This window comes from Protomyctophum parallelum (assembly GCF_964188405.1).
Source record: "Protomyctophum parallelum genome assembly, chromosome: 1".
In the NCBI taxonomy this organism is placed as follows: Eukaryota; Metazoa; Chordata; class Actinopteri; order Myctophiformes; family Myctophidae; genus Protomyctophum; species Protomyctophum parallelum.
This window is the reverse complement of record NC_139697.1, coordinates 34,404,369-34,417,568: the sequence shown is the minus strand read 5'-3', so window position 1 is coordinate 34,417,568 and position 13,200 is coordinate 34,404,369. Positions and strand designations below refer to the sequence as shown.

General features: G+C 42.5%; 1 protein-coding gene across 3 annotated transcripts in view; it reads left to right on the top strand.

Moving 5' to 3' along the window:
• The first annotated feature begins 3,028 nt into the window (after positions 1 to 3,028).
• Positions 3,029 to 13,200, top strand: part of fhod3a (formin homology 2 domain containing 3a) — a 91,721-nt gene continuing 81,549 nt past the window's right edge. For all 3 annotated transcript variants that reach the window (XM_083789154.1, XM_083789153.1, XM_083789155.1), the window contains exons 1-2: positions 3,029 to 3,600; positions 10,787 to 10,896. In XM_083789154.1, coding sequence (XP_083645280.1) covers positions 3,436 to 3,600; positions 10,787 to 10,896 — 275 coding nt within the window. In that variant the 5' untranslated portion in view covers positions 3,029 to 3,435. The remainder of the gene's footprint in view (positions 3,601 to 10,786; positions 10,897 to 13,200) is intronic.

Here is a 13,200-nt window from a genome sequence, read left to right as displayed (position 1 = left end):
ATCAAAATTGGCGGGACGGCTGGGACGGTGCATACGAGTCCCGGGCGAAACTAGTACTTGCGCGCTCTGCTTGCGCAAGTAATTAGAAAGGGAGCAAACTTCATTATGCCTCCAAACATAGCCTAATAATAATAGCGTCTTTGTTCACTGCGCCTCCAGGCAATCTGGCCCAACACTATCCATCTCCAATGCCAACCTGGGGGACCTCACAAAACTGGATAGCCTGGTTAAAAACAGGAAACAATATAGGCACCCAAATCAGGAGGAGGAAATGGAACTGGATAGGCCATTAGGCCACACACTTAGAAGACAAAATAGTTCAACAACAAAACATGCTCTAACAAGGCAGGGGAAGGAGCCACCTGGAGAAGGACCACAGAGCAAAAGATGAAGGCGCAGGGGCTGTCATGGCAGGGCACAAGACAGGAGAAGATGGAGGAGCTCACCAATGGCCTTTTTGTGCTGAACTGTCGCTTTGCACTGTTTTGCACTGTTTTTGTTAACCCTGTTTTTAACCTTTTATGATAGATCATATGTTTTTAACCTTGTAGCACTCTGAGATTCCTTGTGAATGAAAAGTGCAATATAAATAAAATTCATTATTATTATTATTATTATGGCCTATGAATGTAAAGTAAGTTTGTTCACTGCACTTGTATTTACACCCCCAAGAGGGCAGCAGTGGTCTTTACCATCATCATCATGGTCAAACAACCTAGTTTGTGGATGAGTAATTGGGAAGGGAAAGAAGACATGGTATAGGATACTAATACTGATGTATATGTTGGTTATAGTATGATGCTTTCTCTGAATCCCCCCCCCCTTTCTATGTAGTTATTTTTATTATTACAGATAGGCCTAGCCTACATGATCAAATGCATATAGTGTAGTCACCTCTCTGATGAATTGAAAATGGAGGACCCTGATGTAAACAAGTCTTAGTACTTTTTCTGGTTTTATCCTCGTAGCAGTTTTTGTATTGACCTGTAGGCCTACCTTCGTTTGAACTGTACCCATTCTACAAACAGTGAATACAATTTTCAATCAATCAATCAGCCTCTATAGCCTAATCTAGGATCATAGGCAACCCAGCCAGAATCACAATCAGTTTAAACTTTCAGATTTCAGATTTTTATTTCAACCTATCGTCATATAATAGGTCCTCACTAATAATCATGATAAAATGGCACAATTATTTTCTACTCGGTCTGTGTCTCATAGGAGGGCTGTAGGCAGTTCAGAAACCCATCCACCAGTGAAATCATCGATGGGGAATCCAAGCTAGGCTTTCTAGCCCTGAAAAGTTGCAATGCGAAAATGGAAGCCATCGTTCTCACGATACAACAAATTTAAACAGTCTTATTTAAAACAAATATGCCTAATGGTGATGTCACTGGTGGACCGGTTTCTGGCCTGAGTAGAAAAAAATGTGTGCCATTTTATCATGATTATTAGTGAGGACCTATTATATGAAGATAGGTTGAAAAGTGGTGAAGTGGTCCTTTAAATAGTTGGTATAATATCAAATAAATAAATAATAAATAAATAATCTGTACATTGAAACTTCAAACTAGGATGGTCAACAAATGGACCTAGCATCTCTCGAAATTACAACAAATTTCAACAAACCCTACATCAGCTGCAATTCTACCTTTTGGCCACAGTGGGACGTAATTGCTTTGTCTTGACCGCTTGAATCTTCTCTAGCTTCTCAAGAGACATGGCGACACCTGTAGGCCTACAGGTCAGGAAAGTGATTTTTATAACGGCATTTTAGTGATTTTACTGTTCCTTAATTGTTTGAATTTTAAATTTATTTTGGGGGATTGTCTTTGCCTTACATTATGTTCTATCTCTGATCTGTTCTGATCAGCTCATTCTCATTGACGCACATGTTGTGGTAGGCTTATTGTGAACTTGTCACGCCACGTGCCGTGAGTCAATCAAACTTTAAATAATAATAATAATAATAAAGTTTACACAATACACATTCTTTAGAAGGGTCGCTAATTAGAATATGCGAATTTAATCACCGACAGTCCAATTGACCCATTATCACACGGAAATATCAAATTATCACACGAAAAGATTAAATTACCTACCTAGGTTCCATCCTGGAGGCCAATCTTTCCGGTTATAAAATGGCCACCAACGTAATCAAAAAAGTCAATCAAAGAACAAGATTCCTTTACAGGATCTCCTCACTGGTCAGAAAAAACACCTTGAAGACCCTATAGGAGCCCTCGTAGGCCTACAAGGTTTCTTTGACTATGCATCCACCTCTTGGTACCACAGCACCTCAAAGGCCCTTTAAACAAGGCTCCAGTAAAATCTGAATCCCCCCCATTTCCCCTCACTGTATATGTATCTTTTTCACTTTTTGCCTCCTATATGATGAATTCCTGTTCTGTTCTTTAGCTACATAGAAATGTCTATTTGTATGTCTCTAAATGTTTTGATGAATTGAACAATGTGTAATGCTTAATTGGGTCGTCCACTCACAGTTAACAGTCTTTGTATTGAGTTTGTGCTCGAAATGTACTGTAATTCTGCAAACTGTTAATACATATTTCAATCAATCAATCAATCAATAATCGGCAATACTGTTAATTAACCTTGATCAGACTGAAAAGGTCCCAAATATTGGGTCATATTAATAGGCCTATAAACAAAATGATTGCAGAGGAAAGGGAAGAACAAGAAGCAGGAGCAAATGCTGTGTTATTTCGCGAATCCAATCCATTCCATTATTAATTTGTCTAAAATGTGTAGGCCTATATAGGCTAGTCTACATAAATAAGAAAGGTAAAAGGTACACCAAAACAAATATTATTAGGATATGATTATGATCGGGTCCTCCTGACTTTTATGCACCGCAGTCCAAAACTAAGCCTGCAGGGAGCCTCAGGGACGTTGAGCCGTGGGACGGTGGAGGGGGGGAGGGGATGAGGCAGAGCAGAGGGGAAAGAGAGAGAAAGAGAGAGAGAGAGAGATAGGGGATGGATTTGCCCTCAGACGACAGAGCGGCTGAGCTGATCCTTCACTCGCTCTACGGCTCCGGTCCGAGCCTGTCTGCCTGCCTGTGTCACTGACCACCTGCCCCTCTCCAGAGCGACACTACAGCATCCAAAAACAGACGTTGATAAAACAATTAAAAAATAATCCAAATAACAAGGATATAAACAGGGCAAGACCGAGAGACAGAAGTCAGGCCAGTAGCTTGTACTATCTTATCAACACAGAGAGAGAGAGAGAGAGCACGTTTCTATTCTAAAGGACAGACAGAGCGGACTTGGCAACCTGCTTGTTTTGTTGTCGTTACGGCCGGCGCCGCGGGGCAAAGCGACACGGACAGGACGGGACTCACCATTCTTCTAATCTAGTCATTGCTGAACTGGGTTCCCTCAGCAGCTGAGCCACTTGCATGGATGCACCATGGCCACATTTGTCTGCAGGGTTCAGTTTTTAGACGACACCGATCCGTTCAACAGCACAAATTTCCCGGAGCCGACGAGACCCCCTTTTTACACGTTCAGTGAGGATATCCCCCTCATCAATCAGATAGCAGGCGTCCACCGGCTTCTAAAAGCTCCGCACAAGGTAGGGTAATGTAATGTAATAATGCTGTGCACGCATACATGTACTGTGTCTGTACCTGTCCTAAAGCCACGTTATTTTTTTATATCGGTGCACACTATAGTAACGGAATAAACTTCCACGTCGACCCTTCAGAACTTATTTTGAGAGCCGCCGCAATTGTGCCTAATTGGCTCTACAGCCATTTATTGCAGAGTCAAAGCGAAAGCGTTTATAGCAACGTATACAGAACTGCTGTGAACACCCCCCCCCCTTTTCTTCTTCTTTTAATCTTTAACCTATACTCAATTGCGTATTTTGCTGCAGAAGCTGTCTTTTGTGTTTTGTTTTGTTTTGCTTTGCTTTGCATTTCACGTCACAGCACAACAGGTGCAATGACAACCCGTGTGTGAGTGTGTGAGTTCAACCACAAGTAACCGGGCTGATTTGTGACCAGCCGTGGCAGAGTGGCGATTACAAACAAATAGGTGGTGTGTCGTGTGTGTGTGTGTGTGTGTGCGCGCGCGTGTGCGTGCGTGCGTGCGTGCGTGTGTGTGTGTGTGTGTGTGTGTGTGTGTGTGTGTGTGTGTGTGTGTGTGTGTGTGTGTGTGTGTGTGTGTGTGTGTGTGTGTGTGTGTGTGAAAGAGAGAGAGAGACATCGAGAGAGTCATGTAGACCAGTGGTTCCCCAGCGGTCCCTGAGTGAGTTCCAGAGGGTCCCCAGCTAAATGATAGTTTGGAACCAAATGAACACTTCTGGGTCTGTAACTCAATGGAACCAATTTGGTTACATTTGTATACTCTCAGAGTTAAATTAACTTTAATTTTACAATATAAATCTCTTATGGGGGGTCCACACCACAGCATGTATTTTCAAATGGGGGTCAGCGGGATAATAAGTGTCAATTTGGGTGTCCTTGACATGAAGAAGTTTGGGAACCACTGATGTAGACTGACTGCTGGCACACAACTCTGACAGCCAACTAATCTGTTCATCAGCATAATGGTTTCCCAGACCGGGTCGCTCATTCACAGTCCATCTTTAAAAGCCACTGAACAAATGAAATGAAATGTAGAGGAGCTTATGATTACAACCTATGCCTGGACTGGACTGGACTGGCTGGACAGATGGCCACTGCTTCTGTTTGTAATTTTATTCACATTACTCGGAAAGGCGGACTGCAGCAACAACAATAACAACAGAAGCTTTCTCTTACAGTACATACATGGATATTACAGGGATCAAATTGAATCTCCTTGCAAACGGTTGCCAGTTAGACCAGGCAAAGAGACAAGAGAAGCTGGAAGCTGAAAGGTAAAGCTGGCAAACGTTTTCATTCCATGACCATTCCCTGAGTCTTTCTTGCCACCAGTCGTGTTTGTTGTCGATAAAGCACTTTATAGGGCGATATAGTGGCGTTAGAGTGGCCACTTGGGAAGCCTTAGTTAGCGGAATGTTTCTGGTTTGATTCCTCCTGGCTCTTCCTGGCTTCGTGTCGACGTGTCCTTGAGCAAGACAAACCCCTAATTGTTCCTGGTAACAATGTACATTTACGGTATGCACATTGTAAAGGGCTTTGGATAAAGTCAGTGTATAAAATGCAGATCACTTTGAGCTGCTTCCCAAAACTCCCACAAATCCAGTCTATATCTGCTTCGCTCTCATCAAACTTTTGTCCGCCATCCTGCCGAAGAGAATCCTGTCTGTCCTGTATCATTATGCTGCGACGATGAAGTCTTCTGATTGGCTGGTGAGGCTAAATGCAAAGTATAGGTCACTCATCCCAGAATTCCTGTGGCTGCGGCCCTGGATGGCTCCGTCACTTTGTTCTCCTCACTTTTAGTGCTGAGGTTTTTCCTGACCTCTTCCACCATCCCCTTTTTGACCTCGCTGACCACTCGGCAGTTCCCACACACACACACACACACACACACACACACACACACACACACACACACACACACACACAACACACAGAGGAGTATACACAACACAAGGCCAGGGAGACGTGTCTCTCAACAGTTTGCATTTGTATTTGTAGCACTTTTCATCTGCCCCTTATCCATCCATCCACAATTGGCTTGGCAGAAGAAACATTTGTCGAGAAATGTAAGAAATCCATTAAGGCGATGGACAGCAAAAGCATCTACAACACAAAAATGGACAACTTCCCTCTTGCAATGCAGTACATACAACAACTAATCTGACTTCCAGTGATGATGTTTCTGATCAGGATTCAGGAACCATGCATCCTGTCAAACCAGATATAGCCTACACGTATGGCAGCATAATGTTTTTCAAGTTCAAACACTTTAATGTTAAGTCAACACAGTGCTTCAGTCATGGGACAATCAGTTCAATAGAAGGAGGGTACACACCAATTTGAAACAAGCAAAAATGTGGTGCCGGGATGGAGGTGGGCTGCTTGGTCACTGGCTGAAAAGAGAATGGCAGGTTTTTTAAAGAATGGAGCCCAATTGCTCATTGACTGCTGCATATTGAGAGTAGAATTAGGCTGGATAGAAGCGCTCACGCTTGGATTTGTGAATGAAAGAAAGGATTTGACAGCATGGGAAAGACCAAAGTGACACAGACTATGCCAGTGCCAGTGCTGTTAACCCGAATGAAAGCGTTTCCTTATTGAACCTTCGCTTCTTAGATCTACGTTTCCAGCACTGAATCCATGCATCTCCCGCCATAGAGGCCACTGATGTACACAGTGGAGGTAGGAGAGAGAATGGCAACGTAAAGGACACATGAAGTATGTGACGTCGCTTGAATTTTTGAGATTTGTGAAGAGACCATAAAATAAATATAACATAAAATAATAATAATATATAATAATTAAATGAAAACAATAATATAGAAGTGCGATCCATAAATGAGCCTTTATCTCAAGGTCACAGTTTTTGCAACCAGTGAAGCTTTTGCTGTTCTATGGAGTCCCCTGAACAACAAACCGAACAAAATCCCTGAGACAAAACAACACGACTTGTATTTTATTACCCACAAGCCTCTATTAAAACAACATCGAGTAATTTAATAGCTCGGCACAACACACTCTCCACTCTCTTCAAAGCGCCCTGTCATCTTCCGTGGTTTTAATTCAGGAAAAAAAAACCCATTGCCTTGGTTACATAAGAGCATCGTTAAGAATGAACCCACCGTGATCGCCGGCAGTCTTTGTGTTGTCGTAATGTGGTAGTAATTACTCCTCTACCCCCTTCTCCCATCTGTGTTCTGGGAGAGTTTGATTAAATGAGTGTAAAGTGGACTCGCCGCTAAGTGTTTTCCTCAACTGGACAGGAGCCTCCAGTGTGTAGAGTTTGTGGTTCGTCTCTAGAGCCCACCTCGCTCTGGTTTGGTTTCCAACCAGCATGATGTGTTTTGTTATGTTGTTATTACTATTACTCTTGACAGAGTTTCAGGAAATGGACACCCGTTCCAAAGCAGTTGCAGGGCGTCAGGTTTTGCAGCCCACGCAGAATGTGTGTGTGTTTGAGTAATGCATGGGTGATAAACAGTAGCAGCGAGTTAGATTAGGGGCATGAACATGGGTTTGGTGGATTGCTTGGGAAGGGATATTGGCCCGTTTTGTCTTATGTACTTAAAACAGAAGAGGAATTGCCAGTACAGAAAAATGTGAAGTGAGTGGCACTCTTATCATCATACGTCATCATACTGTACATCATTTCATTCTGGCCAATCACAGTTTGCAGTCTTCAATGTTTGCGTTTTCACAAACCCTGGACATAGGAGGGACTAGCACCCCTCAAAAGTATCATTCATTGATGGAGAGGAGCATGGAATAGTGACTGATACGATATGACATAATGAATATGAAATGAGTGTATTGTATTTGCATCTATATCCATCTTATAGAAACCAGGGCACTGAGGGTGCCCCCTTACCTCGTACCTAGATCAAAGTGCCATGCAGTGCTGTGAGAAGTTTTGGAGTTAGTGTATCGTGAAGGAAAGTTCAGAGGCAAAATAGAAAGACTGTTAGCCTATAGCTGCCCCTATCTCCTTGGCCATGGCGGTGCCCCCTTACACTTCTTGCCCTATGGTCACACCCACCCGTCCAGTTCCCGCATGTATGCTGCCGCAGAGCGGGGTAAATATAGCTGGGTTATATATAGGCTGTGAGCCCATCCGTCAGTCTGTCTCTGTTTCAGAGCGAGAGAGAAAGAGAGAGAGAGAGAGAAGGGAGACGGAGGGGAGCAGCAGGCCTTGTGATCAGAGGTTTTTTCTAGTCAGAGGGTGTCGTCATGCAGCCTCTCTGAGCAGCCAGAGGACAGTGTGGCTGGCTGGCTGCACCCCCGAGGTCAGGATACATACTGTACTGCAAAGGGGTGCGCTAATTACACTACTAACTCAAAACCCATCTTATTCCCCTATTTACACATTATACAATCAGCACACTCAAAACACTAAAACCATAGTTAATCAAAAGAATGTAATGGTAAAGGCTGATGTTTTTTTTAGCTGTCCCTTGGATGGCTCCTTGCACCTGTTGCTGACTCATAAACATCAGTGCCAGCTCTAAGTTCGGATATGTTGCTTTGCAGCTGGTCTCAAAATCAGCTCTGGTTCCACTGAATACCGGGTCAATTTTGACGTCTTCACCGCACGTTACCTTAGATCAACCGTTCATAGGTATGATGTGTGTGTGTGCAACACAGCCCTGCAGTGCAGACTGTAATCTGTTATAGGTTAGAAAGGTTGCACGTTTGCGCATGCATAATAAATGTACTACAATTTAATGAATGAGCAATGCAAGGACTTAACTCTCTCTAACTCCCCATTCTGTCCCTCCTTTCTCCCTTTCCATCACACACACACACACACACACACACACACACACACACACACACACACACACACACACACACACACACACACACACACACCGCCACTGTAATGTACGGCACAAATAACAACATGTTGAGTTTCCCACAGCTGGCTTTAAATGTAACGCCACTGCTTAGCCAAATGCACCCCCCTCCCTTATTCCCCCCCCCCCCTCTTTGGCTTTGGTTTTCATGTTCTTTATTGCGTCTCTACACCAGTTAAATCCCCTAGCCATTTTGTAATACTGAAAACAGAACTGTGCCACAGATGGTGTCTCCGTCGACACAGGCCAGGGCCACCGTATACTATACACTATTGTTCAAACCCATCCCGTAAACTACTGTAGGGCTCATTTTATAGCCTTATATTGTTTCTTTCTTTTAAAGAAGGGGTGCGAAGCGAACACAGAAAAGGCAAAGGGGTATGAAAACTAGGAGGCTGGCAGACTGTCATTCCTGTGGGTGGTTTATATACAGTACTTCACACCCACCGTTGGGAGTTGTGTGTATACAGTACAGTATTTCATGTGCTACTGTGTAGGGCAGCCACCCGCTTTCATTTTGGTGTGTTTATCTTCCCTTCTTTGGTAAAAATCATGTCATTACAACAACTCTGTTTGTCTCTATGGACAAATACTACGCTAGTATAGTCTGTCAATAGTATCAGTATCAGTATGGTATACAGTTCAGTTTAGTTTGATTCACTTCAGTTTAGTACCAATGACAATTGCATATTACATTTCATTCCCCCATGAAGTTGGATTGAGGGCAGATTTGGTTCTCTTGGTTTGACATACTTGATGGAACAGGATATCGAGGTGGGACTTATAAGGAACTTAGCATGGCGTTAGTTCATGTAGAACAGGACCAGGGACGTGCACACATAGACATGGGGACCATGGAGAGTAGGTAACAAAATGGACCCTTATAGATCTATAACTCTTGAGAGCGTAACATTTGACACTCTCAAGAGTTAAATTATTGTTAAAAAAATCTGCATTACTTAATTAACAAGAAGATAATTAATTAGAGAATGTAGAAGAAGTTTTATTTTGATCAACTTTTGGCCTGTTATCGCTCCTATGGTACCAACATCAATACAGCATGGAATTGTGGACAAAATCTTATCCAACGACAACAAAATATTCATGCATTTTTTTAACTGTACTGTTTAACTGTACTGTTCCATTTTTTGCAATATGGTTAAATCTACTTAAGACATGAGTGTTCCTGACTGAAATGCTCAAATGTGACTTTATTTGATTGTTATATTACAGAACTATGACAAGCAAATAGCAATTTTATAAAACACAACATGTACTATAAACATTTCTTATGGTTTGATTGATTGATTGATTGATTTATTAACAGTTTGCATAATTACAGTACATTACAAGTACAACTCAATACAAAAAAACTGTTAACTGTGAGTGACACCATAAAGCATTACACTTGTTTACAATAGAGCGTCGCAGTCCCGCCCCCTTTCCAGACCCGGAAAAGAATTCCCCGTTTATTTTCCCCATAGACTTTTCAAAAAGTATTCATTTAAAGTCGTTTACGCTGCGGACAAAGCCAACTCGAGTTGTGACAAATCATGACAATAAACACAATGTTTTGGTTCCAATCAAATAATTTGTAAGAAGAAAAACAAAACAAAAAGTGTTGTAACCTGCCTTTTTCTTCTTCTTTCTAATTATTTGATCGGCCCAAAATATTGTGTTTATTGTCATGATTTGTCACAACTCGAGTTGGCTTTGTCCGCAGCGTAAATGTCTTTAAATAAATATTTTTTGATAAAGTCTATGAGGAAAATGAACAGAGAATTATTTTCCGGGTCTGGACATTTAGAGACGGACGAATATACACAACTATATAGTCAAAACAGCAAATCATCATAGAGGAGGAAAAAAGGGAATATAAACATATCCTATTGCCTACAAGGACCAACAAGTCCAACATGTAGTAAATGCTCTGAAACATCTAGTTTGATTTCACGGTATACTTTAACGTTTTAACCACTTTAACCATTCTTTGAAACTTTAGCTGTTGAAAAATAGCAGATCTATAAGCTCATATAGCGCGAGTGCCGCGCTACGAGAAATCCTGAAAGGGGGGGGGGGGGGGGGGGGGTTGGTGGCCAAATCATTTGGGGGGTTCCTTGACGTGAAAACATTTGACATAGAAACAATTTAAGTTTTTTTGAAAACTGTCAGGATTTAGAAGACATTTGTAGAATCTGGTCTCAGGTCTCAACATGTCTCTTGTCCTCCTGCTCTGTTGCCTGATGAAGTTGATTAACACTGTGTCTCTCTCTCCTCCTCCTCCTCCTCCTCCTCCTCCTCCTCCTCCGTGTAGCTCGATGACTGTGCGTTGCAGCTGTCCCATAATGGCACCTATTTGGATCTGGAGTCCTCTCTGGCCGAGCAGCGAGACGAGCTGGAAGGCTTTCAGCAGGACGATGCGGGGTGAGACTGACTCACTCACACTCACACTCCTCAGGCCTACACTACTACAACAGCTGAACTATGGAAACTCTGTCTCTCTCTCTGTCACACACTCTCTCTCTCTCTCTCACTCACTTCACTCTTTCTCTATCTCCTTGTAGCTGTTTCTCTCATTCTTATATCTTTGTAATCTTTTTTTAAATAATGTAATCTGTAATCTGTTGTCTATGTCTGAGTCTCTAAATCCGTTCTACTCTCCTCTTCTCACCTTGTGCACGTGTATACAGGCACACACACACACACACACGCACACACGCACACACGCACGCGCTGTCACACTTGCTCACCTCTACAGTGACCCAATCACCCCTAATTATTTGAGATAATTAGATGCGTCCTTTTGCCCTTCGTCCCTCTCCTACAAACACATGTTAAGATTTGCTCCGTTCCTCTAAAACTTGGAGGAATCACAGATTGCTGCTCATGGGTTTCCTGGAAGGACAAGTTCACGGAAAGTATGAAGCACTTGGAAAGAGGGAACCCATACAGCCTCCCTTCCACAGCAGCATAAGGATACCTTCTCTCTATGTGTCTCTCCTTCTACAAAAGAGAGAGAGAGAGAGAGAGAGAGCAATAAGTAATAATCTCTCTATCTCTCCACTCTCTCTCTCTCTCTTTCTTTATCTTTCCCCTCTCCTCTCTGTAACGACATCTCACCTTCCACAAACACAAAATGAGTGTGAATGCTAGTCCAGTCAGTGTGTGCTAGCTTCATTCTGTACCAATATGACTGTTTAACAATGCACACTAGTCATTTTAGTCAACTGAATAGTATGGAAATAGTATGGAAGAGGCTGACATTTTGGACCACGATACTCGTTTGTTTCCAGTGGCTTACAGACATCACGCTGCTTGCCATTGTTTAGGTAGAACAATGCAAAATACAAGAATAGTGTGTACTGTAGTTACACCCAACACCGAGTTGAATTAGTTTAACTCAGGTCAGGTATGACTGCTCAAAACAGCCATCACCCAACCCAACCCTATAACATAGGGTTGGGTCAAGAAATGTCTTGACTTGCCGAATGAATGTTTGTTGTGTATCTTATCTGTTGTATGTGTGAGTGTGTTGTGGGGCTTTGGAGGCATGGAGTTATTAATCATATATTTTAGACAGTGTGAACAGTGTTGGCAGATTAACAGAGTCAGGTGTCAGTGTCCTGGCTGTATGCTTATTTGTGTGTTCTTGTTTCGTTGCTATGTGCGAGTGTGTGTGTGTGTGTGTGTGTGTGTGTGTGTGTGTGTGTGTGTGCACTTGTGTGTGTGCATGTTAATTGTTCTCCTGGTAACCAGCCATTGGCAGGTGATGGACAGCTGAATAGAGAAACGTTTTCTCGAAAGCAGAAGAGATCTTGGTCAACAACCGGTTTACGTTTGTCCGTGTCCGTCATCTTATATAAAACCAGGGGTCTTTCTGAGGTGCTGGAAATGAATTGGTTGTCGGGTCGATTTTGACTCTTTCCAGGAGAAAAAACAACTAAAAAGAGAGCGGGAAAAGCACAGGGGTCGTGAGCCGACACCTCTAACTAAGCCTGTTCTGTCCTCCCTCGGTGGTGCAAGTGGTGTTTACATAGTGTCATCCATGAATATAAACCAATCACACTTCATAGTTCAGCCCAACACCACATCTTTTACTTGTCCTTGACACTGGTCCATGATGGGCTGCTTTAGAGTCTTAAAGGGCCAATTTACCTCCAGTGTCACATTATGGGTTTGAAATTGCATGTTAGAACTTTACTTTTTTGTGTGTTCATTTTATTTGAAAGTGAAACATCCCTTATCCCGGAAACCACTCATGCCTATATACTTCCTTGTACGTTGAATGGCGAAAATAGCCAGTCTACAAGTTCACAACGCATCACAATGCGTTATGAGCTTGTAGATCTGCTATTTTGGAAAATTATTTCTCTGACAGTTTTCATTTCTTTAAATAGGGTCACCATGTGAGAAAATAGTTAATACAAGGGGAGGTAGTGCTGTGGCGGTGCAGTGATATAGTCCACTGTTTCCCAAACAGTGGGTCTGGACCCATTTGTGGGTCGCGGACACATTGTTATGGGTCCCCTTAGTCTTTGTTTCCTACATTTGGTGATTATTTTTTCAAAGCATTTTCAAAATACATTCCCAAAAAAGCAAAACTTTTCAAGAATTAATAACAAACTCCAATGATGTTTTCAGTAATGTCATGAAGAAAGCGCCACGTTGTGACCTTGTAGATCTGCTATTTTCACTTCCCGGTCCCGGGGCAAATATCTAATTTTATCA